This window comes from Danio aesculapii, chromosome 12 (genome assembly GCF_903798145.1).
Source record: "Danio aesculapii chromosome 12, fDanAes4.1, whole genome shotgun sequence".
NCBI classification, from domain to species: Eukaryota; Metazoa; Chordata; class Actinopteri; order Cypriniformes; family Danionidae; genus Danio; species Danio aesculapii.
The window spans coordinates 50505325-50532601 of record NC_079446.1 but is presented as its reverse complement, the minus strand read 5'-3'; the positions used below and the strand labels follow the sequence as shown (position 1 = coordinate 50532601).

The 27277-nt window shown below is 36.2% G+C and overlaps 1 protein-coding gene across 1 annotated transcript in view; it reads right to left on the bottom strand.

Moving 5' to 3' along the window:
• Positions 1 to 26499, bottom strand: part of LOC130238386 (rho GTPase-activating protein SYDE1) — a 46245-nt gene extending 19746 nt beyond the window's left edge. The window contains exons 1-2 of the mRNA XM_056469383.1: positions 26243 to 26499; positions 72 to 392 (exon numbers count right to left, since the gene is read on the bottom strand). Of these exons, the coding sequence (XP_056325358.1) occupies positions 72 to 392; positions 26243 to 26327 (406 nt within the window). The 5' untranslated portion in view covers positions 26328 to 26499. The remainder of the gene's footprint in view (positions 1 to 71; positions 393 to 26242) is intronic.
• Between the last annotated feature and the right edge of the window lie 778 nt (positions 26500 to 27277).

Here is a 27277-nt window from a genome sequence, read left to right as displayed (position 1 = left end):
TATTTATACACCATGACAAAAGCTTCCACTATTAAGTGCAACAAGACGATGTGACCCATCCCAATCCTGACCTGCATCAACAGCATCACATGCAGTCCTGGAATAACCAAACTCTAACTCCAGATCATTCCTCTTCCTCTTCAGGCCATCCTCACTCAGCGTCCTTTGGCTCCAGGCCTGTTTATCAGCCTTTTCAGAGCACAAATCCCAGTCTGGAGGCCCGTAGACCAGGCTGGAACACAGCTCTGGCTCTCGGCACGCTGTAGGAAGTTTAGCCCAGTTCTGTTTTTTGGAAACGGTGATCTGTGAGCCTCTGGTTTGGTCCTCCGCGGAGCCGCTCTCCGTCTCGGTGGACGCTGACGTTTGGAAGAGATCCACTTTCCCTGTCACATCTACAGCAGAGGAAAGAAAGCAGCCATCATTAGCACAGCAGCAGCAGCAGCAGCGTCTGGCCTTATTTGGTGCTGCAGTCTCCAACATGAAGAACAGATCTCTGGAGAGTTGCAACACTCGGAAACAGCAAATGGTAAAACAGTCGACTGTTAACCTTTACACGCTTTAATTCCTCCCTGAAACAACATTTCTGGGATGAGTTTACAGTGACGTACTTGGAGAGAGAGAAGAAGTGAAGAAATCATTTTAACCCCTTCACTGTTGGTCAATAAAACATACAGCAGTAGCCATGCCTTCATCCAGCTATTTTATTATGCATTTTGGATTTGCATACTGTTAAAAAGCTTAACGGCATTAAGATGTGCATACTTATTGAACATGCGCATTGAAGATGTATTCACATAACTGAGTGGGATAAACTTCATCCGATAAGGAAATACTGTGCTCAGCTATGATGTAAACACACTCAGTGAGCGCTTCATCAGTGTGATGTGGTTGATGATCAGATATCAATGTGCATGACTGGATGCATTAATAGACAACATCTGAAATGCTGTTTTCAGTGGGAAATAGCAAATGGTAAATGTGAAACAGGCAGCTGTTAACCTTTACACGCTTTAATTCCTGACGTACATGGAGAGAGAGAAGAAGTGGAAATCATTTTAACCCCTTTACTTTTGGTCAACAAGAACACCTCTGTCATGAATAACTCCAGTGCATTATCTCTGCTGGCTCGCAGGACTCTAGAAGTGCTTAATAAAAACATCCGTCAACAGCCATGCTTATATTCATCTATTTTTTTATGTGCATTTTGGAATATTGTATTAAAAATGGCATTAAGATGTGCATACATTTGGAAAATGCGCATTAAAGATGTTTGTGCATAACTGAGTAGGATAAACTTGAGAAAAAAGTAAGATGAATGGGCAGGTATTAACCTTTACACGCTTTAATTCCTCCCTAAATCAACATTTCTGGGATGAGTTTACAGTGACGTACTTGGAGAGAGAGAAATGAGTGAGGAAAATGCACAAGTGGTAGTTATATTCATTAATTTACTGAGGTTCTACTTATCTAACATATTCAGCTTACATGACTGGCAATCTTCAACGCTTTGGTGCACAGATTTCAGCTTGGTTTCATTTTAGCTTAAGTAAAACAGTACAGTTAAATGAAGCAAGAGCTAGTGCTTAAAAGTTTATAAAAATACTGTTATTATTAAAAACCACTCTGAAAACTGGACTGACACTGTTTACATTTACTATGATCTTCTATGTGAAGCTGCGTTGACACAATCCACGATGTAAAAGTGCTATACAAATAAAGGGCCATTGAATTAAAATAATACAGCTATAAATGTATATTTTAATACATTACATAAAATATACATTTTACAAAACCTGATTTACCTAAAAGCTACATATTTAAACAAGTTATACTCCAAACTTGAAGCTGATATCTCAAAAGATGTGATTTCAGGAAGCTTTAGTTTGGTGCAGTACCACAGACCACCACCAGGTGATATAAGGGCGTCCCCTGTATGTCCTGAGGGATATTTCTCATATGTGTGTTAATATTTGTAAAGTAGACCTCAAATACAGCGTTGATATTAAAATGTACAGACGGTTGTTTACTTAAAATAAAGAATAGATGTTAAACTTTGATGTTTTACTTATTTTTGGGGATTTACGCGGTACATTTTACATTACTGTTCTACAAAGACTGGGCGATCCACTGAAAACAATGATTCAAAGATGATTCCTTGGATTTACAAAATTTCTATTACGTTAAGTGCTTGTAAACAGTTTATTTGGGTTGAATTTTTATTGGGTTGAATTTAAATTCAACACAAATAAATTGCTTGTAACAGTTTTGCACACATAATTATTTTCAGTGTTTAGCAAAAAATGCAACCCTGATCATTATTTTCCATATTAAACGATAACGATATATATTTTGATCAAAGTTGTTATGCTTCCAGATTTACAAGAGTATCCCAACAATGACTAAAGCCACAAAAATTAGAGGGTCTATTCATTCATTCATTTTCTTTTTGGCTTAGTCCCTTTATTAATCCGAGGTCGCCACAGTGGAATGAACCGCCAACTTATCCAGCACATGTTTTACGCAGCGGATGCCATTCCATCCGCATCCCATCTCTGGGAAACATCCACACACTACGGACAATTTAGCCTTCCCAATTCACCTGTACTGCATGTCATTGGACTGTGGGGGAAACCGGAGCACCCAGAGGAAACCCTCGGGAACACAGGGAGAACATGCAAACTCCACACAGAAACACCAACTGACCCAGCCGAGGCTCGAACCAGTGACCTTCTTGCTGTGAGGCGACAGCACTACCTACTGCGCCACTGTGTCACCCTAGAGGGTCCATTAAATGCATAATACTTTCGGATAATAAATTTATGGTGGCCGAAAATTCAGCACATCTCTAATATCAACAGACTTTTAGATTCCCATGGTTGCAGATTTCTGCTGTGTGATCGGCTCTTAGACTAATATAGAGGAAAATACTCCAGAGCTTATGATTGTTATTGACATAAATTTGATTGCGATTCGATATAATATCGTTTATCGGCTCAGCTCGACTACAAAGTGATGCTTTAAGTACTTAAAACTTAATAAACAACAGTTGCATCAGTGATATCCATCAACAGTCTTGAAATTAACTAGAAATGAAGATTTCAAATGATATATTAAAATATTTGTTGATACTGGTGCAATACAATGGCTTAATAATGCAAGAGCACACATGTTATAGGGTGAGAGTAAATATATATTTTGATTTAATATTCTTCCTATGCATTAAATAAAAAGTGCTAAATAATATGAGTATTCAAGTCTTAGAGCTTTCCAAACATATATGGCATGATTTAATGAGTACTCAATTCCAATATTCATCCATTCATCTTCCTTCGGTTTAGTCCCTTTATTCATCAGAGGTCGCCACAGCGGAATGAACCGCCAACTATTCCAGCATATGAGAAAAACGTGAATGTGAAAAGGGCTCATGAGTAATTCTTATTTATTATTACACAGTAAACCAATCCTGGTTAACTTCAAATTTTAAGCTGAATTAAATTAACATTGAACTTATATTATGTTAAACTGACATAAAACAGCTTGCGTAACTTATAAAATTAAGTTAGAACATGATTAACTCAGTTTAGTAAGTTACAATGACCTAAAACACATGCTGTCATTGATCTTATATGTATATCTTATATTTTTAGATATTATATTATTCATTCATACATCTTCCTTCGGCTTAGTCCCTTTATTCATCAGGGGTCGCCACCGCGGAATGAACCGCCAACTATTCCAGCATATGTTTTACACAGTGGATGCCCTTCCAGCTGCAACCCAGTACTGGGAAACACCCATACACACTCATTCACATACACTACGGCCAGTTTAGTTGATCAATTCCCCTATAGTGCATGTGTTTGGACTGTGGGGGAAACCGGAGCACCCGGAGGAAACCCACACCAACACGGGGAGAACATGCAAACTCCACACAGAAACACACACTGACCCTGCTTGGACTGGAACCAGCAACCTTCTTGCTGTGAGGCACCACTTAGCCACCGTGTCGCACCCCTTACTTGCAATACAGTGAAGTAAACTTTAGGATCCTGCTGGAGGACGGTGCAGTTAAGGGGTTAAAAAAAAACCCAAAAGCAGACATGTAGAGGAGGGCTGAAAATCTCCATTACACTCGCTCTCTCCCTCACATCTGGAAGCTTCTCCCCCATTTTCCCTCCTCCTCCTGCTCTTCCTCTCAGTTTTTTTCCCCCTCCTGAAATTATAAACGTGGCTTGGGAAACACAGTTTGCCAAATAATCTTCTCCATTTGCAGTAGCCATGAATAACTCCAGTGCATTATCTCTGCTGGCTCACAGGACTCTCTGTACATGCCTAATAAAAACATCTGTCAACAGCCATGCTTCCAGACACCTGTTTTTATATGTTCATTTTGGAATATTGTATTAAAAAGGGCATTAAGATGTGCATACATTTGCATACAAAATGTGCATAAATTAAAATATGCACAAAACTGAGTAGGATAAACCTCTGTGCATGCACTAGATCAGTGTGTGTGATGTAGTTTTCTGTGTGTGTGAGGGTCTTTGTGTCATTAATGTTGGTTTGATCAGATATAAATGTGTGTGTGAGGGTCTTTGTGTCATTAATGTTGGTTTGATCAGGTATAAATGTGTGTGTGAGGGTCTTTGTGTCATTAATGTTGGTTTAATCAGGTATAAATGTGTGTGTGAGGGTCTTTGTGTCATTAATGTTGGTTTGATCAGGTATAAATGTGTGTGTGAGGGTCTCTGTGTCATTAATGTTGGTTTAATCAGCTATAAATGTGTGTGTGAGGGTCTTTGTGTCATTAATGTTGGTTTGATCAGGTATAAATGTGTGTGTGAGGGTGTTTGTGTCATTAATGTTGGTTTAATCAGATATAAATGTGTGTGTGAGGGTGTTTGTGTCATTAATGTTGGTTTGATCAGATATAAATGTGTGTGTGAGGGTCTTTGCGTCATTAATGTTGGTTTGATCAGATATAAATGTGTGTGTGAGGGTCTTTATGTCATTAATGTTGGTTTAATCATGTATAAATGTGTGTGTGAGGGTCTTTGTGTCATTAATGTTGGTTTAATCAGATATAAATGTGTGTGTGAGGGTGTTTGTGTCATTAATGTTGGTTTAATCAGATATAAATGTGTGTGTGAGGGTGTTTGTGTCATTAATGCTGGTTTAATCAGATATAAATGTGTGTGTGAGGGTCTTTGTGTCATTAATGTTGGTTTGATCAGATATAAATGTGTGTGTGAGGGTCTTTGTGTCATTAATGTTGGTTTGATCAGATGTAAATGTGTGTGTGAGGGTCTCTGTGTCATTAATGTTGGTTTAATCAGATGTAAATGTGTGTGTGAGGGTGTTTGTGTCATTAATGTTGGTTTAATCAGATATAAATGTGTGTGTGAGGGTGTTTGTGTCATTAATGTTGGTTTGACAGATATAAATGTGTGTGTGAGGGTCTTCGTGTTATTAATGTTGGTTTAATCAGATATAAATGTGTGTGTGAGGGTCTTTGTGTCATTAATGTTGGTTTAATCAGATATAAATGTGTGTGTGAGGGTCTTTGTGTCATTAATGTTGGTTTGATCAGATATAAATGTGTGTGTGAGGGTCTTTGTGTCATTAATGTTGGTTTGATCAGATATAAATGTGTGTGTGAGGGTCTTTGTGTCATTAATGTTGGTTTAATCAGATATAAATGTGTGTGTGAGGGTCTTTGTGTCATTAATGTTGGTTTAATCAGATATAAATGTGTGTGTGAGGGTCTTTGTGTCATTAATGTTGGTTTGATCAGATATAAATGTGTGTGTGAGGGTCTTTGTGTCATTAATGTTGGTTTAATCAGATATAAATGTGTGTGTGAGGGTCTTTGTGTCATTAATGTTGGTTTAATCAGATATAAATGTGTGTGTGAAGGTCTCTGCATCATTAATGTTGGTCTGCAGCTCTCCATGTTTGCAGATGTGAAATGTTGTTGTGCTGATAGTAAAAGGCCTCAGTCCTCCATCAGTCCGTCATCACAGTGCTTCAGTATTATTCTACTATTATCATTCCCTCCAGAACTGTCTTGAGAATCTATTTACATTACTGTCTCACACCTCCAAAAGCCACCGCGTTCACCGCGTTCGGTCTTCTGAGGCGCAGCTCATTTATTAGAGGAGAACAAACACCACAGTGGAGAATCCCTTACTCCACTTCTCTCAGTGATATCTGTGCAGGAGCACTTCTGTGCATTATTGACTGGAGGCGCTGCTTTACTCACTGATGTTTATTATGCCATATTACAGTTTGTGCATTAATCTAATACACATCTTTGAATGGAAACACAGTTGAAGATGATCATCCTTACTGTACAATAAATCCCCCTTGTGCACAAATATAAGAGTTGTTGCTCTAATTTGAGACTTTAAGGCCTTAAATCACAGAAAAGACACAAAATCAAATCTTGATTAATGCTCGCTGGTTCACAACACCAAGACAACACACTACAAACAAATGTGCAAGCCACTAATGCTGCCTGCTGCACACAGATATGAAGAATAGTCTGATGATATGGAGTCTATTCTGAGAGCGTGTGATGAAGAACAGGCTCAAATGGAAATCAAATGGGAATTTCCAAGCACAACTGAACTCTTAAACTTGATTTTTGGGCTTAGTGTGAATTTAACACACCCCATCCACACTGAGAGCAATGCATTCAAGTGTTCTTTTACACACAGCAATATACAGTGCTCAGCATACATGATTTCAGCCCTCACAGATCTCTCTTTAAGTGATTATTTTCTCCAGGATGCTTTTACAGTTCTATATTTGTGCATTAGATTAGTAGACAAGAGAAAGAGAAAGTAGACGATGCAAAACTAATATTGCTGAAGGGGGCTAATAATATTGACCTTAAAATGGCTTTAAAACAATTAAAAACTGCTTTTATTCTAGCTGAAATAAAACAAATAAGACTTTCTCCAGAAGAACAAATATTAGAGGAAATACTGTGAGAAATTACTGAATCTGAAACATCATTTGGGAAATATACACATAAATTCACAGGAGGAATCATTTGGACTTCAGCTGCATACATCTTTTTCCTCATTTATTCAGTATATATCCTAAAAAAGGGATATACGATGAAAACAGAACAACACAGACCCCATTTCATGCTTCCCTGGACAGGAAGTGTTACAGTTCGCTAAGTGGGCCAGCAGATGACTTCCTGTTTTGCCAAAGCAGCCAAGAAAAAGAGACGGAGAGAAACAGAAAGCAACACTCAGAGAGCAGATCTCTCGCAGACAAATGCACAGATAAAGAGACGATTTCATTTATGCTTATGCATTCAGCAGACTATTTCATCCATGCATATTTTGTTTCCATCAATTTCATCCATGCATGTTTTTTTCCCATCAATTTCATCAATTTCATCCATGCATGTTTTTTTTCCATCAATTTCATCCATGCATGTTTTTTTTCCATTAATTTCATCCATGCATGTTTTTTTTTCCATCAATTTCATTCATGCATGTTTTTTTCTCCATCAATTTCATCCATGCATGTTTTTTCCATCAATTTCATTCATGCATGTTTTTTCCATCAATTTCATCCATGCATGTTTTTTCCAATAAATTTCATCCATGCATGTTTTTTTCCAATAAATTTCATCTATGCATGTTTTTTTCATCAATTTCATTCATGCATGTTTTCTCCATCAATTTCATCCATGCATGTTTTTTCCATCAATTTCATTCATGCATGTTTTTTCCAATAAATTTCATCCATGCATGTTTTTTTCCAATAAATTTCATCTATGCATGTTTTTTTCATCAATTTCATTCATGCATGTTTTTTCCATCAATTTCATTCATGCATGTTTTTTCCATCAATTTCATCCATGCATGTTTTTTCCAATAAATTTCATCCATGCATGTTTTTTTCCAATAAATTTCATCTATGCATGTTTTTTTCATCAATTTCATTCATGCATGTTTTCTCCATCAATTTCATCCATGCATGTTTTTTCCATCAATTTCATTCATGCATGTTTTTTCCATCAATTTCATCCATGCATGTTTTTTCCAATAAATTTCATCCATGCATGTTTTTTTCATCAATTTCATTCATGCATGTTTTTTTTCCCATCAATTTCATCCATGCATGTTTTTTTCCATCAATTTCACCCATGCATGTTTTTTTTTCAATAAATTTCATCCATGCATGTTTTTTTTCCAATAAATTTCATCCATGCATGTTTTTTCCATCAATTTCATCCATGCATGTTTTTTTCCATCAATTTTATTCATGCATGTTTTTTTTTCCATCAATTTCATCCATGCATGTTTTTTTTCCAATAAATTTCATCCATGCATGTTTTTTCCATCAATTTCATCCATGCATGTTTTTTTCCATCAATTTCATTCATGCATGTTTTTTTCATCAATTTCATTCATGCATATTTTTTTCCAACTATTTTATCCATGCATATTTTTCCAGCTTCATGCATTCAAATCAAAGCCATGACATTAGAGTTGCGTCTGAAACAGGAAAGCATATATTTATATATAACTAGAACAGATTTATTAGCTTTACATTTAAGTTGAACTATTTGTCAGACCTTTTGTCCGTGCAGTTTTTTATCAGTTCATGCATTCACTGCGAATCAAACCCGTGACTCTTCTATGAGTGAAAGTAGAGCTGCACGATATTGGAAAAAACTGACATTGCAATATTTTCTGATATATTGTGATATTAAAGGTAGTATCATAAGACGATTTAAATAAATATTAGAAAAGAATTCATCATTTTGCATGGTGATCATTTTGTAGGGAATGCATAGAGAGTGTGTTTGTTATTAAGTTTGATAAATTACAAGCATAAATCAACAGAACAGAACAAAGATACAAATGAAGTAGACGGCGCTTTCTGCTTTTCTGGATATTTTTGGAACAGTTTTGACATAAAATGCCAAACAACATGTCAAATGGAAAATAATAATAATAATAATAAATACAATTAATCTTTGTTAAAGCTTCAAATTTGATCATTTCTTGTGCCTAAATGGTTTAAATTGGCTTGAAATCTTACAGTCCTGTGACGACCTTCTTTTAAGACTACAGGGTTTTGTTGAGAGGTGTAACAAAGAAGACTAAAAGTATTGCTAAATAATACTGAATTACAACAAAAATAAATAATAAATGTGGAGAACAGACTTTAATCTGCAGCCCCAATGGAGTCAGCACAAAATTAAACAGCAGAACTTATTTAATAGAAATACAGGAATTTGAACAGAAAATGAATGTCAAACTGAGTGAGTATAGACTGACTGCTTAAACAATAAACAAAAAGCAACTAAGTTTTAGAGGACTCGATATACCAAAAGCAAAAATCAAAGATGAAAACTAACAACAAACTGAGCTCCCTCTCAACCATAAACAGGAGAAAAGGTATACAAAAGAAAAGCAAGTGATAAAGACCACACAGAGGTAACTGAATGAAGGCACAATAATGTAACATGCCTTAAAATGAGCTTCTTTAAATAAATAAAACAGATTTGTTCTGTAGTAGGGTTAAAACTGCTTGTGCTCTGAACTGTTCCTGGTTAATTATAAATCATAACTAACAAAACAGCAGATTCTGCAATGTTACTATAGCATGTTCACACATTGATATAAGCATAAACATTCACACAATGCTGAAATGATATATTGTGCAGCACTAAGTGAAAGCAGATATATATATATATATATATATCCCAGAAAATATGATTTGGGAAAATGCATGGATACATGTCTGGCAAATGCATGACTCTAAATGCAAATCAATTTATCCTAATTCTTACATATAGGGTAATCTGATTTACATGCATTTAACACTCACATATCATGCATTCAATAGTGCACATATTCATACATTTAAGTCACATATTCATACATTTTTTCCCAAATCCTGCATTTTCTGGGGATCAAATCAATGTATCTGCTGTTGAACCAGCAGGTTATTGTGTTTGAGTTATGAGAGAGCATATCCATTCAGAGAGTAGCACAGATTCATGCTTATGTATTGTCCAGACACCTCTCCATGCATTTTCATTTCAGGTTCATGCATTAAATGGGAATTGAACCCTTTACTGTAGTGTTGCTAGACTATGCTGTACTTTTAGAGCTATGGAGAAGCACAATTGACTCATTTAATAAATGATTTTGATTTATTAGACACTTTTAGCTATGTGTTTTCTTGTTTATTTACAGGGAATCAAACCCTTGATCTTGAAGTTAGCACTATACTCTTCTTTTTGAGCTACATGCAAAACGTACATTAATATAACTGATGTGAATTTTTCTTTTCACAGCGACACACACACAGCATGAAAAGCCAAAACAAGGAGGGATCTGAGTGAGAAACACACAGCTGTTGAGCCGCTGAGAGGATTTCAATGAGCGGTCTGTGTTAAGGGCTTTCCTTCACAGCTGGACACACACACACACACACACTTAACCCTATTCACTATTCATTACAACACCCCAAAATACACACGCTCACACAAAGCACACACTCACAGACGGCATGCTGGACTCACCCTTCACCTCTGACGCTCATTCACAGTCTGTCTGCCTTTATGTGTGTGTGTGTGTGTGTGTGTGTGTGTGTGTGTGTGTGCGCGTAAAGGCTTTTCTGGCTTTAAACAGCACATTGATGAACTAGTCAAGACTCTATTCAGCATTTATGACTGTAAATAGGTATAAAAAGGAGTCATTATGAACCTGAAGAACCGTCACATGTAGATTTTTATATGCATAGAGAGTGAATTTCTCCATTGTCAGCATCACAAAATAAATAAAACAGATTAAAAAAAGGTGCCAGAAAGAATGCAAAAGGAGCTCTTGTGTCATATAAAAACTATTTAGTTATTGAAACGTTCCTTAAATAAACATTATTTTACAGCGTGAAGAATTTTATGATCTAAAGGAAGTTTTTTCAGTTTAAAAAACATTTTGTTGAATTAAAAAGTTTCATGGATGCGGACAATAAACTATTTTTATTTTGAAGACTGCACCAGGCACTTCATAGACTGCATTTTTATATTATCGGCATCTAAAAATAAATAAATAAATAAAGCAAAAAATAATATAAATGCATAAATAAACAAATAAATGAATAAATAAATAAACGCATAAAACAAAAATAAATCCATAAATAAATAAATGCATAAATAAATAAACGCATAAAACAAAAATAAATCCATAAATAAATAAACGCATAAATAAACAAATGAGAAAATAAATCAATGCATAAACAAATAAATAAATAAATCCATAAATGAATGCATAAATCAATCCATAAATAAATAAATAATTCCATGCATCAACAAATAAATGCATAGATAAATAAATGCATAAATAAATTCATAAATAAATGCATAAAAAATAATAAATGCATAAATAAATAAATGCATAAATAAATGCATAAAAATTAAATAAATGCATTAATAAATAAATGCATAAATAAATGCATAAAATTAAATAAATGCATTAATAAATAAATGCATAAATAAATCAATTCAAAAAATAAATAAATGCATAAATAAATGTATAAAAATTTAATAAATGCATAAAAATTAAATAAATGCAAAAAATAAATAAATGCATAAATAAATAAATGCAAAAAATAAATAAATGCATTAATAAATGCATAAAAATTCAATAAATGCATTAATAAATGCATAAATATATGCAAAAAAATGAAATAAATACATAAATATTCTACAAAAACATTATATTATATATTAAATATATTTTATTTATAAATATATATATTACATATTAAACAGTTAAACAACAATTTTTATAGTGAAGAACATTTTTATGATCTAAATAAACTTTTGAGTGTAAAAAATGAAATTTTGCTGAAAGAAAAATTATAGGTGACAATAAATAACCTTTATTTTTAAGACCACCAGCTAGCTGTTTCTGGTAAAGTAATAATATCTAACATTACTGACATTACTATGCTAAATTCTTTTTGCCAACTCATAATTAAAATACTTCAGATTTAAAGTACTAAAAGTTGGAGTTTGCAATATTTTTGTCTATGCTAATATTGCTAAAAAATGTTTTATTAATGTGCAAGTTGTAATTAATGTGCAAGGAAAAAACACTTCATAGTTTATTATAGTTCAGTAATACCACAAAAGAAATAGTGTTGTTTAATGTGGTTCTGATTTTATAGGATAGTTCAACAAACAAATTCATTAGTGATGGATTTACAGAACAAAATAGTGTTCAACTCTTCAGTTTCTTCAATGAATATAGTTCAAACAAAGCCAGATCATCTGTGCATCGCCACAGCAACACTGAGCTGTTCCCCTCCTGAATAAAAGAACTGGTTTCTGAACGAGTCATTTGAGTCAACAATGATCTATTCAAATGAATCAACTGTTTTGAACTGATCATTTGAATAAATGATTCAGTGAATCACTCATTTATACAGGGATTTACGTACACACTGGTGGCTTAAAAGACATAAACATGTCTTCATCTACAACAAGCTTAAAGGGATGAGTTCACCCAGAAATAAAAATGTCAATGTCAAGTGTTTACAAACCTGTCCTCATTCTGTTGAACATTGAAGAAAAAACTGTTAATATTGACTTAAATAGCAGGAAAAACAAATACTATAGAAGTTAATGGTTACTCAGAATCAAGACCAAGTATATGATGATTTCTGTGTGAACTGTCCCTTTAAATCAGCCAAGACCAACACAAAAACACACTTAGCAAAAATCCTCCCATTATATTTACTGTTGTTTTATTATTGTCCCCCAATAGAAAGCTGAAACTCATGCCAGATGTGTCTCTACTATATGATTTATCCCTGTTTGTGTGTGTGTTTGTTCAGCATGTTTGTCAGTGTGAAGTAATTGGTGGAAATGTTTGCTGAGAATGTTCACAGCGGAACGCTTTAAGACTTTTCCCAGAATGCCGATCTGCCCTCCCACGTCTCTGCAGCATAATTTGAGACATCCTGCCCCAAAACACACACACACACACACACACACACGCTAAACTATTAATAAGCACAACAGGAAAGACCAAAAACACAGAGACACAAAACATCCCAGAATCAAGCCGTACAAAGAAGCATCTGTTAGTGAAGGAGCAAAGATAACATTAAATACAGACCTGAGAACAGGGAGCGTCTCAATCAGCGCCCTTGTTCCCTAGTCTCAATCGCAAATTCATCAAGTGCCATAATGCACTGTAAAAATCAAAGCGCATCGATGCTTCTTTAATGACAGTTCAGTTCTGAAGCACTAGTTATCAATGACATGAACTATTGTTCAAAACTAACAGATTAAATAATAATCTTATTTATTTTAACACAAATAAACATGCCATCCCTTAATAAAAACAACAGCAGCAATAAAACCCTGTTTATTTTAACTGTTTCTTTTCCTTTACTGTATTTATCAATGCCTGCAGAGGGTTTATTATAACATATGCATGATTCACTCCCATAATCAATCTAAAATGATCGATTGATTTCAATTAGAGATATTCAAGTCATCTGCTGAAACTGCATTCATATCGCAAGATATAACAAAATATCACACAGCCCTAGTGCCCTTACTAGTGCTCGAATCCCTTCACACGAACTACTGATGAACAACCTGGAGAGCTGATAAAGCACGTCCAGGCCCAATCCACAGGGAAACAGCAGCGGTTCTGTTTGTTCAGCAGATCCCAGAGACGAGTTTAGATCAGATCTGTGAGAGGAAACTCCCTAATAAACATCTGCAGCCAATCAGCTCTGAGCTGCTTCTTCAGGGCGAACAGTTCATTCTGAGGATCGGACGCTAGAGAACTGCACTGCTACAGTAGCTGTGTTCCCATTCAACTATATTTACCTGCATTTTGTATATGCGCATAACAGAACGCATGATGGAAAAGCAGAGATGCACATACATTTTTAAAATGCGCCAAGAAAAAACATATGCGCATAACGGAGTAGGATAAAGGTTTTATTTGAAGAAATGTGCATAAACTATGATGATGGAAACACTTACAGAACAAATTCCAGCATGTGCATCAAATAAAGTCATGTGATTGTGTTATAAGAGGTCATGTGATAATGAAGAAAATGTGAGTGAATGGATGAACCAGCAGGCCGAGCACACTGTAGAACATCTGACATGTTGCTTTGGTCAATCTAAGACGCCTGAACCGTTTCAGTATTAGTGTTATTATATTATGAATGACCTCCAGAATGGTCAAGAGTGTCTGTTCTCCGCGTCTGCAAACGCCACCACGTTCATTGCGTCTCAGCATAGTCTCCTGAGGCACAAGTTCATTCATTTTCTTTTCGACTTAGTCCCTTTTTTAATCTGGGGTCACCAACTTATCCAGCATATGTATGTACACAGCGGATGCCCTTCCAGCTGCAACCTATCACTGGGAAACGTCCATATACACTCATTCACACACATACACTATGGACAATTTAGCCAACCCAATTCCCCTATACCACATGTCTTTGGACTTGTGGGGGAAACCGGAGCACCCAGAGGAAACCCACGTGAACACGGAGAACATGCAAACTCCACACAGAAACACCAACTGACCCAGCGACCTTCTTGCTGTGAGGCGAACGTGTTACCCACTGCGCCACCGCGTCGCTCCAAGGCACAAGTCATTTATTAAATAAAGACAAGCTTCACGCAGCTTCTCCTAATGCTGCAAATTACGTCTTTATTTTTAATATTCGGCACCAGTTAATGAGGAAGTGTTGATTTTGTTCTCTTTTTGACTTATTGGATGGAAACGCTGCTTTATCCGCACGTCTTTTATGCGATAATCCAGTTTGTGCATGAATTTAATTCACATCTTTGGATAGAAGCACAGCTAGTGTTGGGCTGTAATGCAGTAATGTGCACCGTTTGTATTGAATCAATAATCATTGTGAAAAGCGCTATACTGATAAACTTGAACTGAATTTGGTGTGAGTATCCACAAAGTAACTAGTTAGTCTAATTAAATAGTTTTTCAGTATAAAAGCCAAGAGAACACTTGTAATTTATAGGTAATTTACTAAGTTACTTATGATATATTTGCCTAAAATACTGTTTATAAGTTCAGCAGTCCTGTGTAAATCAGTTCAAAGAAGCAGAGGAATAAATAAATGCATATATTGTTTATTTTACAAATATATTTGCAGAATAACTTCACTTTTACATCTTCATCTTTAACTAAAGAAGCTTAGATTTTATTTCTGAGTCTTAATCTTTCTCTAAAGGTTATCTAAAGAAATTAAGGTCTCTCTTCATATATCTAGAGCTGAAGTCTGAATTATTAGCCCAGCTGTATATTTTTCACCTGTATGAGATTTTTTTCAGCACATTTCTACTCATAATAGTGTTAATAACTCATCTCTAATAACTGATTTCTTTTCTCTTTGTCATGATGACAGTAAATAATATTAGACTAGATATTCTTCAAGACACTAGTATTCAGCTTAAAGTGACATTTAAAGGCTTCACTAGGGTAATTAGGGTAAAGTTAGGGTAATTAGGCAAGTCATTGTATATCAGTGGTTTGTTCTGGAGACTATCCAAAACTAATATTGCTGAAGGAGGTAATAATATTGAGCTTAAAATGGCTTTAAAACTATTAAAAACTGCTTTTATTCTAGCTGAAATAAAACAAATCAGACTTTCTCCAGAAGAACAAATATTAGAGGAAATACTGTGAGAAATTCCTGAATCTGAGAAACATCATTTGGGAAATATTTGACAAAGAAAACTCACAGGAAGGTGAATAATTTAGACTTTATATGAGATCTCTACATCCACTATTGATCAATTTTCCTGCAAGATAACCATGGAGTCATTCCTGCTCTGAAAACTTCCTTCTGTGCATCGGAAGAGATGCAGATGGAGCAATTTCGGCTTGCAGATGAGTCTCTGTTTAGAGGAGGATTATAGAATTAAACATCGACCCAGACGCCGCATGACAGAAACGACCCAGGACAGCGTTATCAGTGTATTAGCATGAGCAGATGCAGACAGCTGCATTTCTGCTTACATATTTGTGCCTGGAATCACACTCTACACTCGACTTCTGTTTGGAAACCGGCCCAGGGGTCTATGTTCCCATACAATCCAAAAAAAGATCGCTTTAACCACTGTATATTTCAAGACAGAATTATAGCCTCCTGCTAGTCCTGCCACAATAATCAATATATGGACTTATCACACAACACATGGACATGACTTCAATCATTTCTGGTGATGCAGTATACATCGCCCATACATAACCAATTCTAGCAATGCTTTAGCTGACTGTGCAACATCTCTCCTGGAGGAGTCGGTGTTTGTATGGTTAAAAACACTAGTATTTACTATAAATTACTGTAGTATATTTTTATGTGCGTGTCTGACAGCAGATATCGCAGTCTTCACCTTGCACTTCTGTGTTAACATTTATTATTATTTATTTAGGAGATGCGTTCTCACATTCGGACTCCAATACCTGATTATTAAACCGTTATAATGACTATAATTAAATTAAGAATGAAATAAGGATGAGTACTTTGGTAGAGTGTTCTTACATTGTGATGATATTATATTGTCATTCTGCCATTATCTAATGACTGATATAAAATGGTCTTAAAATGACAATAATATCGTTAATCACAGTATATTTTGGTGCAAAATATCCTACAACAAAAAACAGATATTGTGACTAATTACTGTGAGTTGTGATTGCTTGTTTAAATATTCCCCAAATAATGTTGAACAGATTCAGGAATTTCTCACAGTATTTCATCTAATCTTTTTTCTTCTGGAGAAAGTTTTATTTGTTTTATTTCAGCTAGAATAAAAGCAGTTTTTAATAGTTTTAAAGCCATTTTAAGGTCAATATTATTAGCCCCTTCAGCAGTATTAGTTTTGGATTGTCTCCAGATTAAACCACTGTTATACAATGACTTGCCTAATTACCCTAACTTTACCCTAATTACCCTAGTTAAGCCTTTAAATGTCACTTTAAGCTGAATACTAGTGTCTTGAAGAATATCTAGTCTAATATTATTTACTGTCATCATGACAGAGAGAAAATAAATCAGTTATTAGAGATGAGTTATTAACACTATTATGATTAGAGATGTGTTGGAGAAATCTGCTCTCTGTTACACAGAAATTGAGGGAAAAAATATACAGGAGGGCGAATAATTCTGACTTCACAAACATATGTGCTGGAAAGAGCTTATCTGTCTGTCTAACTTTGGGTGAGAGGACAGAATACTGCACAGACCCCCTAGTTTTTCACAGTTTTTTTGTGACTTCTTGCGAGAAAAATTACTGATTTTGTAGCAGTAATTTGTGGCAGAAATTTGCAGACAATTTTGCGATTAAAACCCATATAAACATAAAAAATTATATATATATATATATATATATATATATATATATATATATATATATATATATATATATATATATATAATATCTTATTTACAATATTAGGTTGCCTACTATATTAGGTGTGCAATCTGACACAATGACACAAATCATAAAAACAAAGCTTCTTTATTTTGCTCTCTAGTCAAGACAAGATCTAAAACAGATCTAAAATGGTAGCAATTAAGCCAAAGGAAGGTTGTATAACTCTTATTTTTATCCACGATCTTACTTTCTCTCAGATTTCACTCCCTGGAGCATCCGACATCATATACCTCACTCTGGACATGCGTTAGGGCTTTCCCTACACTAATACACCTGAAACACAGACTGCTGTAAAACTCATCAGTGGCAGGGAAGCGTTTTCTCTTGCTAACTACAGGGAAAGAGTTAAACGAAATCTATTTGACACACAATTCGCACCACAGGATGTCTAATCCCATCTTTGATTTGACTTCACATGTAAATCCCTCACGTTTCATCCTCGTCTGCTTACTGCACCGGCTGAAAACTCGCCCCCGCCCCCCAGTCTATGTAATGTAATGACTGTGAGGGCTCAGGTGAGACGTCAGTTTTCAAGAGACACTCAAATACATCATGTGCGCTGCTTATGCAACGTCTCTAAGTCATGTAAAACAATTCATTGCAAAGTGAAATAAATATATTGTGATTACATGATTTGGAATTGGATGTTTTATGAGATTATTTACATTTTGTTCGATTATTTTGCGTTTAAATTAACAATTTTGCAGGATCTTTTTGTTGATTTTGCGTTAGATTTAGCGATAGCAGAAAACTAGGGGGTCTGACTGCAGTATTTTACAGTAAAGTCAGACAGAAGAGCTGCTGTTCCCTGATCAAACTGTGAACCGGTGCTTCCAGGAAGAGCCTCAGGAAGAGGAAGTCGTTAAAAAAGGATTAAAAACATAAATATTTTTCCTGGAGGAAGCCAGCTGAAGTTACACCGGGGATGTTGATTAATCCTGATCTCATTACACGGAGCAGATAATCAAACATCAGACACACACACAATCCTGCTCATTATGACTTTATGGATGGAAAATCAATATGCAATCATCAGGAAACATAAATCTAATATAAAAGTGCTGCAAATTATTGTTCATAACTCATCCCACATGCTGCTCAAAGCCTGTGTGTTTTCTACTACAACTGTAGTCATTTGCAGATGTCAGAGAAGGTCAAGAATCTTGGTGTGACTCTGGAGTCAGATCTGAGTTTCAATAGTCATGTCAAAGCAGTCAGTAAATCAGCATCCTATCATCTCTAAAACATTGCAAGAATTAGATGCTTTGTTTCCAGTGAGGACTCAGAGAAACTTGTTCATGCTTTTATCAGCAGCAGGGTGGATTACTGTAACGGCCTCCTCACTGGCCTTCCCATAAACACAGTCAGACAGTTACAGCTCATCCAGAACGCTGCGGTCAGGATTCTGAGCAGAAGCAGAATATCAGAGCACATCACACCTGTCCTCAGGTCTTTACACTGACTCCCAGTTACATTCAGAATAGAGTTTACAGTATTATTACTGCTCTATAAATCACTAAATGGCCTAGGAGCTCAATACATTACAGATATGCTCACTGAATACAAACCAAACAGATCACTCAGATCTTTAGGATCAAATAAACTAGAAACTCCAAGAGTTCAGTCAGAGCAGGGTGAATCGGCTACTAACAGCGCCCCCTGCTGCTGGAATTAGCTTCCAGAAATGATCAGATGTGCTCCAACATTAGGCACATTCACATCGAGACTCAACACATATCTGTGTAGCTGTGCCTTTACTGAATGAGCACTGTGCTGCAGATCACACTAGTATGTCTTTGTTTTTCATCCTTTTAAAAGCTGTTTAACACATTTTATTCTGTTTTATTATTTGTTCTTATGTTCTTCTACTCGTCTCCTTTATTTCTGTTTATGTAAAGCCCTTTGAATCACCACTGTGTGTGAAATGTGCTAAACGCCTTGCCTAATGAATGGCCGACAGAATCTGCTGCTCTGTACTGTAATCCTGCATATAAACACTGCAGATCCAGAAAGGAATTATGAAGCATATTAAGACACAGTGTGTTTACATTAATGTGGAGCAGAGGGAACATGCTGTACTTTCTGCTGTCAGAGATATTCACAGGTCTGAGGAACAAAAGCATCCTATTATGAGCTCAGAACATCAGTGCGGGTAATGTTAACTGAAGAATAATGAACAACAGCACAAACTCCATAGGCATGACAACACATTCATTCATTCATTTTCCTTCAGCTTAGTCCCTTTATTCATCAGGGGTCACCACAGCGGAATGAACCGCCAACTATTCCAGCATATGTCTTACACAGCGGATGCCCTTTCAGCTGCAACCCTGGGAAACACCCATACACTACGGCCAATTTAGTTGATCAATTCCCTTATAGTGCATGTGTTTGGACTGTGGGGGAAACCGGAGCACCCGGAGGAAACCCACACCAACACGGGGAGAACATGCAAACTCCACACAGAAACATCAACTGACCCAGCCGGGACTCAAACCAGCGACCTTCTTGCTGCGAGGTCACAGTGCTAACCACTGAGCCACCGTGTCGCAAAACAAACAAAAAAAGTAGAAATAATACAAAATAAGCAAAACTGAAATATGAATATAATAATGAAACATGGAAAATTCCCAATAATTCCAAATAAGCAATAATAAATAATGACTAAAACTCAAAACAAAGCAAAAGTATAAATATTATAAAGTAAAATACCTTAATTTGATTGTAATGCAGTAATGTGCACTTTTGTAAAGCTGCTTTGAAACAAATAAACTTGAATTAAAGTCGATGCTAAAACTAAAACTAAATATAATTATTTATTGGAATTTTAAAATAATGTTATTAAAGAAAAAACTAGTGTTGCTTATTAACGCAAAACTAAACATTACAAACAAAAGAAATACAATAAATATTATAAATATTATAAAATATTTGCTAAAATCAATACAAAATATAATTCTTAATCAAATCAGATACAAAATATGAATGTTATTTAGTATATAAAGAACTGAACAGGTATAGAACAGCAGGAAATAATTATAATAATATTATATATATATATATTCACTCCTCACAAATCTATTTTTTTCATTCATATTTTAATAGGAAGCTCTACAATATTATATTACTGAAGCCAATCTGGAGCTAATCTAACAGAATAACTTAAAGGGCACCTGTGGTGAAAAATCTACTTTTCAAGCTGTTTGGACAGACATATGTGCATGTATGGTGTATAGAGCGTCATATTGGGCTGATATAAACACACCCAGTCCTTTTATTTCAATTTAACAACATATAAACGGTGGACCAATTGGAGCGGTTTTCAGACCGACCGCAACTTTACGTAGGAGAGCGGTCCCCCCGCCCACCAATATTGATTGACAGGCGCGTCATCATATCCTCAGTTTGTTGATTCACGTCCGCCATTTTCAGCGTGAGTCGAAGCGATATCACTAAAGGAACACGCTAGCTCTATTTTTAGATGCAAGGCTCATTGGGCTCAACACAAGATCAATATTCTCCACATTATCGCTCTAATCGGAATTATTGGTTGTATCTTTAGGTAGGTTTGCAAACATGTGTACTTCTCATTGAGTCTACCTTATACTTCAGCCGTTTGCATTTCTCGTGATCCCAGAAGCTCCCTGTGATCTTAACTAGGTGCTGCTGTACCTGACGCTGCGCCGTGTGTTTTAGAATTCTAAACAGGTTTCTATCAGGGTACACACAACGGCGCTTCAAGTCGATGGCTGGGCGCCGCGGACCGCTGCAGACTTGAAGCGGCGTTGTGTGTACCCTGATAGAAACCTGTTTAGTATTCAAAAATGCGTGGCGCGACAATTCGGGACACTTCATGTTTCTGCCGCGCCACAGAGAGTGTCTGGTGTGCCGTGTCGCGGCTTCGAGTGGCGCATCCGGTGCCTCAGTCAAAGTTAATTCAGTGTGCGTGGTTATTAGTTTCTGTGTACAAGCTCAGCACTTGAAACTAGCACACAGTTGGCTGTAAAACTGTACACATTATCTTTCAGTTTCTAAATATGTTCGGTGACTAAAATATTATTTTAATATAAACTCACACACATATATAAACTCTGAAATAACACTGAATGTAGCAGCTGAATGACTGGAAGAACTTAAAGACAGTCATGAGTTTGAAAGATGATGATGACAAATAAATATTCTCTAAACAAACGCACACACACACACACACACACGCACACTTCCTCCAACATTATATATTAGACAGCGTGTAGAGCGTACTGTGCTGACACTATAACAGATACACCAGCTTACACACACACACACACACACACACACACACAGATACACAAACATGCATGTGAACGCACTAACTCACGCACACACACACATATATATATATATAAACTCCATCTCTCACACACAAACATGTACAGTACACACACTTACAACTGGCACACACACACGCACACACACACAAACATTGACCTTCACTCTCTCCCACACCCACACACACTTACAAAAACACGCATGCACACACACACGCACGCATGTACACGCACACACACACACACACACAGATACAAACATGCATATGAACACACACACTTGACTCTCTCTCTCTCACACACACACACATACGCACGCACGAACGCTCATATACAAACTCCTCTCACACACAAACATGTACATTACACACACACACTTACAAAAACTGGCACGCATACACACAAACATTGACCTTCACTCTCTCCCACACACACACACACATATACACACACAATCAAATACTTGATTCTGATTGGCTGATGAGCACTCTCAGGTGTTTGGTTATTATCAGATAAATGCACAGCTAAAGTAGTTCCGGCAGGTTTTGAGCGCATTACAGCTCCATATCACTCCGCTGAATGATTAGAGTTATTTGACAGCTACAACAGTCAAATACTCAGCTCTGATTGGCTGATGATCACTGTATAGTGTTTGGTTATTGTCAGAAAAACACACAGCTAAAGTAGTTCCGGCAGGTTTAGATCGCATTACAGCTCTGTATCACTCCGCTGAATGATTAAAGTTATCTGACAGCTACAACACTCAAATACTTGATTCTGATTGGCTGATGGTCACTCTCAGGTGTTTGGTTATTGTCAGATAAATGCACAGCTAAAGTAGTTCCGGCAGGTTTTGAGCACATTACAGCTACATATCACTTCATTTAAGTTATTTCACAGCTACAGCAGTCAAATAGTTGATTCTGATTGGCTGATGGTCACTCTCAGGTGTTTGGTTATTGTCAGATAAAAGCACAGCTAAAGTAGTTCCGGCAGGTTTTGAGCGCATTACAGCTCTGTATCACTCAGCTGAATGATTAGAGTTATCTGACAGCTACAACAGTCAGAAATCACATCAGAACACAACAGGAGGAGGAGATGTGGAGGACACTAGTGCTACACACACAGGAGATGCTGAAGAAGGACACCCACCTGACAAACTCTCAAATACCACATCTCTACATTCATTCATTCATTATCTTTTCGGCTTAGTTCCTTTATTTCTCAGGGGTCACCACAGCGGAATGAACCCCCAACTATTCCAGCATTAGTATTACACAGCAGATGCTACTCCAGCTGCAACCCAGTACTGGGAAACACCCATACACACCCATTCACACACACACGCTCATACACTACGGCCAATTTAGTTCATCAGTTCCCCTATAGCGCATGTGTTTGGACTGTGGAGGAAACAGGAGCACCCGGAGGAAACCCACACCAACACGGGGAGAACATGCAAACTCCACACTGACCCAGCCGGGACTCGAACCAGCAACCTTCTTGCTGTGAGGCCACAGTGCTTTAAGGAAAAACTCTTAATTTCAGCTTATTTCTTCTGAAGGTGAAAACAAAACAATGTTTTTATTTGATCTAAGATTCTTTAGATATTTGGAGTAGAAACAAGAAGAAAAGCCTATTTTAGCATTGTGAATATTCAATTTCTGTGTCTGAACACTGTTAGACTCCCCAGAAAACTGGCTATTCACGCTATTCAAACCATCTTGTGAAACTGTATTCATATCGTAATGATTATTGTAGAATAATAAAATATCACAATATCAGATATGGTCAATATCTCTCAGCCTTAACACAGGCATTCCACTTCAGCTGTGCTTCATTTTATAATAATTCACCAGCGCATCATCTATTACTCCTTACATATTATGACAGAATTAAGCATTTTTAGAGTTATTACTATGGCCAGACAGAATCTGCAGACGTTTTTATTATTTCTGCTGAGAATTTTGTTCCAAATCTGCAGATTTTTGCAGAATTATTTTGAGAGTCTCATAACTAAAACCTCAATATATGAAATAAAAAGTAATACTTTTTAAACTTGTATTTAATATTTACAACGTAAATCCAATTAGATTCACTTTATCTGGTAAACAAAGCAAGTCTCTCATATAATATCTCAATATTATATTATGTAATATTACTTTACAAACTGCATTGTGAATAAATCATATCAATATTTTCATATTAGTCAATAATATTACTGAACCAAATTTAAAAACTGACTAAATATAACACTCATTTACACAAGTAAATAAACAGAATCAATGATGGGCTACAAATCTGCAGAATTCTGCGAGCGCAGGTTCTGTGTGGGCCTAGTTATAACTAATACTCTACTGATATATCAGAATCAGCCTTCACTGAACGCAGATTATGTTCATCTGCTGAAACGCTTTGGCCACAAAACCAGCGGCTGAGCGAATAACAGCAGACTAAACCAACACACACGCTTTGAGTTTAAACGTAATGTTTGATAGCATCACCAAATTAATCCATAAGAGACTCCTGCTAAACTCTCTGTGTCACACAAGCTCAGAAAGAGTCATAATAACACTGTTTTACAGATATATAATGATGATGATATAATGATTAACAGCTCATTATTTATATGTGTATTAAGAGCAGATGTTTTCAGAACATTTCTAATCATAATAGTTTAATAACTCATCTCTAATAACTGATTTATTTTCTCTTCGTCATGATGACAGTAAATAATATTAGACTAGATATTCTTCAAGACACTAGTATTCAGCTTAAAGTGACATTTAAAGGCTTAATCAGGGTAATTAGGGTAAAGTTAGGGTAATTAGGCAACTCATTGTATAACAGTGGTTTGTTCTGGAGACAATCCAACACTAATATTGCTGAAGGAGCTAATAATATTGAGCTTAAAATGGCTTTAAAACTATTAAAAACTGCGTTTATTCTAGCTGAAATAAAAGAAATAAAATATTCTAAAGAAGAATAAATATTAGAGGAAATACTGTGAAAAATTCCTGAATCTGTTCAACATCATTTGGAAAAAGAAACTCACAGGAGGTTGAATAAAATACAAACTTAAAGGGTGAATTATCCCTGCAGGTTATTTGAGCTTGAACATGTGAAGGTCTCCAAATGAATGCACAAGAGACTCCAGCTAAACTCTCTCTGCCATCAGAGTCATAATAAGAGCGTTTATTCCTGCTCTGCAGTGTTTATATGCTGGAACACGAGTGCACATCTGAGGCGACGTCACAGTAATGAAGGCATTATATAACACACACACACACACACACACTCACAATGCTTTCTCAAGATCCAGCAGCATTAGTCACCCGCTGTCCACCGTTCCATCAAAATAACCTCATCACATGAGAAAGAAGCATTAAATGCGAGACAGAGCTCTCTTTGTGAAATATACAACATGAGCATTTCTCCAAAAGAAAATCATCAATTACAGCAGCACGACACACACACACTCGCTCAACATCCAAAAAATACATGTTTGTGGAGCTAAATTAATTCAAGGTAAAGAGTTACGGCACAAACGTTGTGTTTTTAAGAAAATAAAAACATTATTGAATTTTTTAATCAACAACTTGTGGGAAATTTAGATCTATTATTGATGGAAATGCAATAAATGTGAATCTATTATGGGGTAAAAATGAGACGTCCCATTAAATGTGCATTAATTCCAATTTCCAAACGTAATTTTATATATATAAAAAAGCAAGTAAAGTCTCTAATTTATGCTTTTAAATATATTAAAATGCTAAGATATGAGTGAAATAATGTTACTCTTCAATTGGTATAACAGATTTACTTACTTTAAACGAAAAAACAACTGTTTGGCAAAGGAAAAATATTGCAAATCACAATTAATGAGTATTTAGAGGCAAAACTTGACCTTAAATAGAGTTTTTAAATGTGTTATCTGATCTAAAAATGTTTGTTACATTGAAAGTATAATTTCTAAATCTTCTAGTAAAATATGACATTATTTGTTGAACAGAAAAAAAGTTAAATGCATTATAAATACTTAAAAAACTGACTCTGTGACATTTATTAATATATTAATGCACGTTTTACATGTTAAATTATTATTATTGCATACTTTTAATAACTCCTTTCGTCTTTGATCCTCATACAAGTTTTTAAAGCTTCACACAATTGCTCCCACGTAATGAAAAACAGCCACAATTGTCAATAAGCAGATGTGTCCACGCAAAAATACACAATAACACTATCAAAACAATATAACACAGCCTATTATTAATGACTGACAACATCTCATATTCCAGAAGGGAACTCCAGTTACAGATGTAGCTCTCCACATCATCATGTCAGCGCTAATCTGCTCTCATCATTACTTCAGAGACTAGTAATGATCAGTATCTGTAATTATCAGTAACGTTAATACAGCAGCAGTGATGCAGTGATTCTCCCTCACCGGTGAGTTTGGGGTCGGTTTTGCGGCGGAATCGCTCTTTGGCCCGGAGTTTGGAGAAAGTTCTTCTGAGCAGCGGCTCCGCCATCGCTGAAGCTCCACAGCGGCGCTCATTCAGCTCTCCTGCGGGAATGAACGGCAGGATACCGCTGGAGAAACGCGGACAACCGGAGAAACGGAGCTGGAGAAGAAAAAAGCTGAAGAACAGCGACTCTCGCGCTCATGATGCCGAGCACAGGAAACACATTCCGCGCATTCCAACGCAGAGGCACGCGCACGCGCACCGCGGGGCATCACGGGAGATTGAGTCCACGGAGAGACGCTCAGAGAAAACATACATTTACACAGCTCAAAATGATCAAATATAAGGTTGATTTTACAGTATGTGCAATGATTTTATACAGTGTTACATTTTATTGGGTTTAAAGATAAAATTGTTCGTTGTGTATGTGTGTGAATGAGTGTGTTTGGATGTTTACCAGTGATGGGTTGCAGCTGAAAGGGCATCCGCTGCGTGAAACATATGCTGGATAAATTAGCGGTTCATTCCGCTGTGGCGACCCCAGATTAATAAAGGGACTAAACTGAAAAGAAAATAAATGAATGAATGAAGTTGTTGAGACATGATGAAATTGAATCAAATAAGGTGTAAATTAATTAATTCATTTTCTTTCAGCTTAGTCCCTTTATTAATCAGGGGTCGCCACAGCGGAATGGACCGCTAATTTATCCAGCATATGTTTCACGCAGCGGATGCCCTTCTAGCTGCAACCCAGTAATAGGAAACACCCATTGGCCAGTTTAGTTGATCAGTTCCCCTATAGTGCATGTGTTTGGACTGTGGGTGAAACCAGAGCACCCGGAGGAAACCCACACCAACACGGGGAGAACATGCAAACTCCACCCTGACCCAGCCGGGACTCGAACCAGCAACCTTCTTGCTGTGAGGCCACAGTGCTTTAAGGAAAAACTCTTAATTTCAGCTTATTTCTTCTGAAGGTGAAAACAAAACAATGTTTTTATTTGATCTAAGAATCT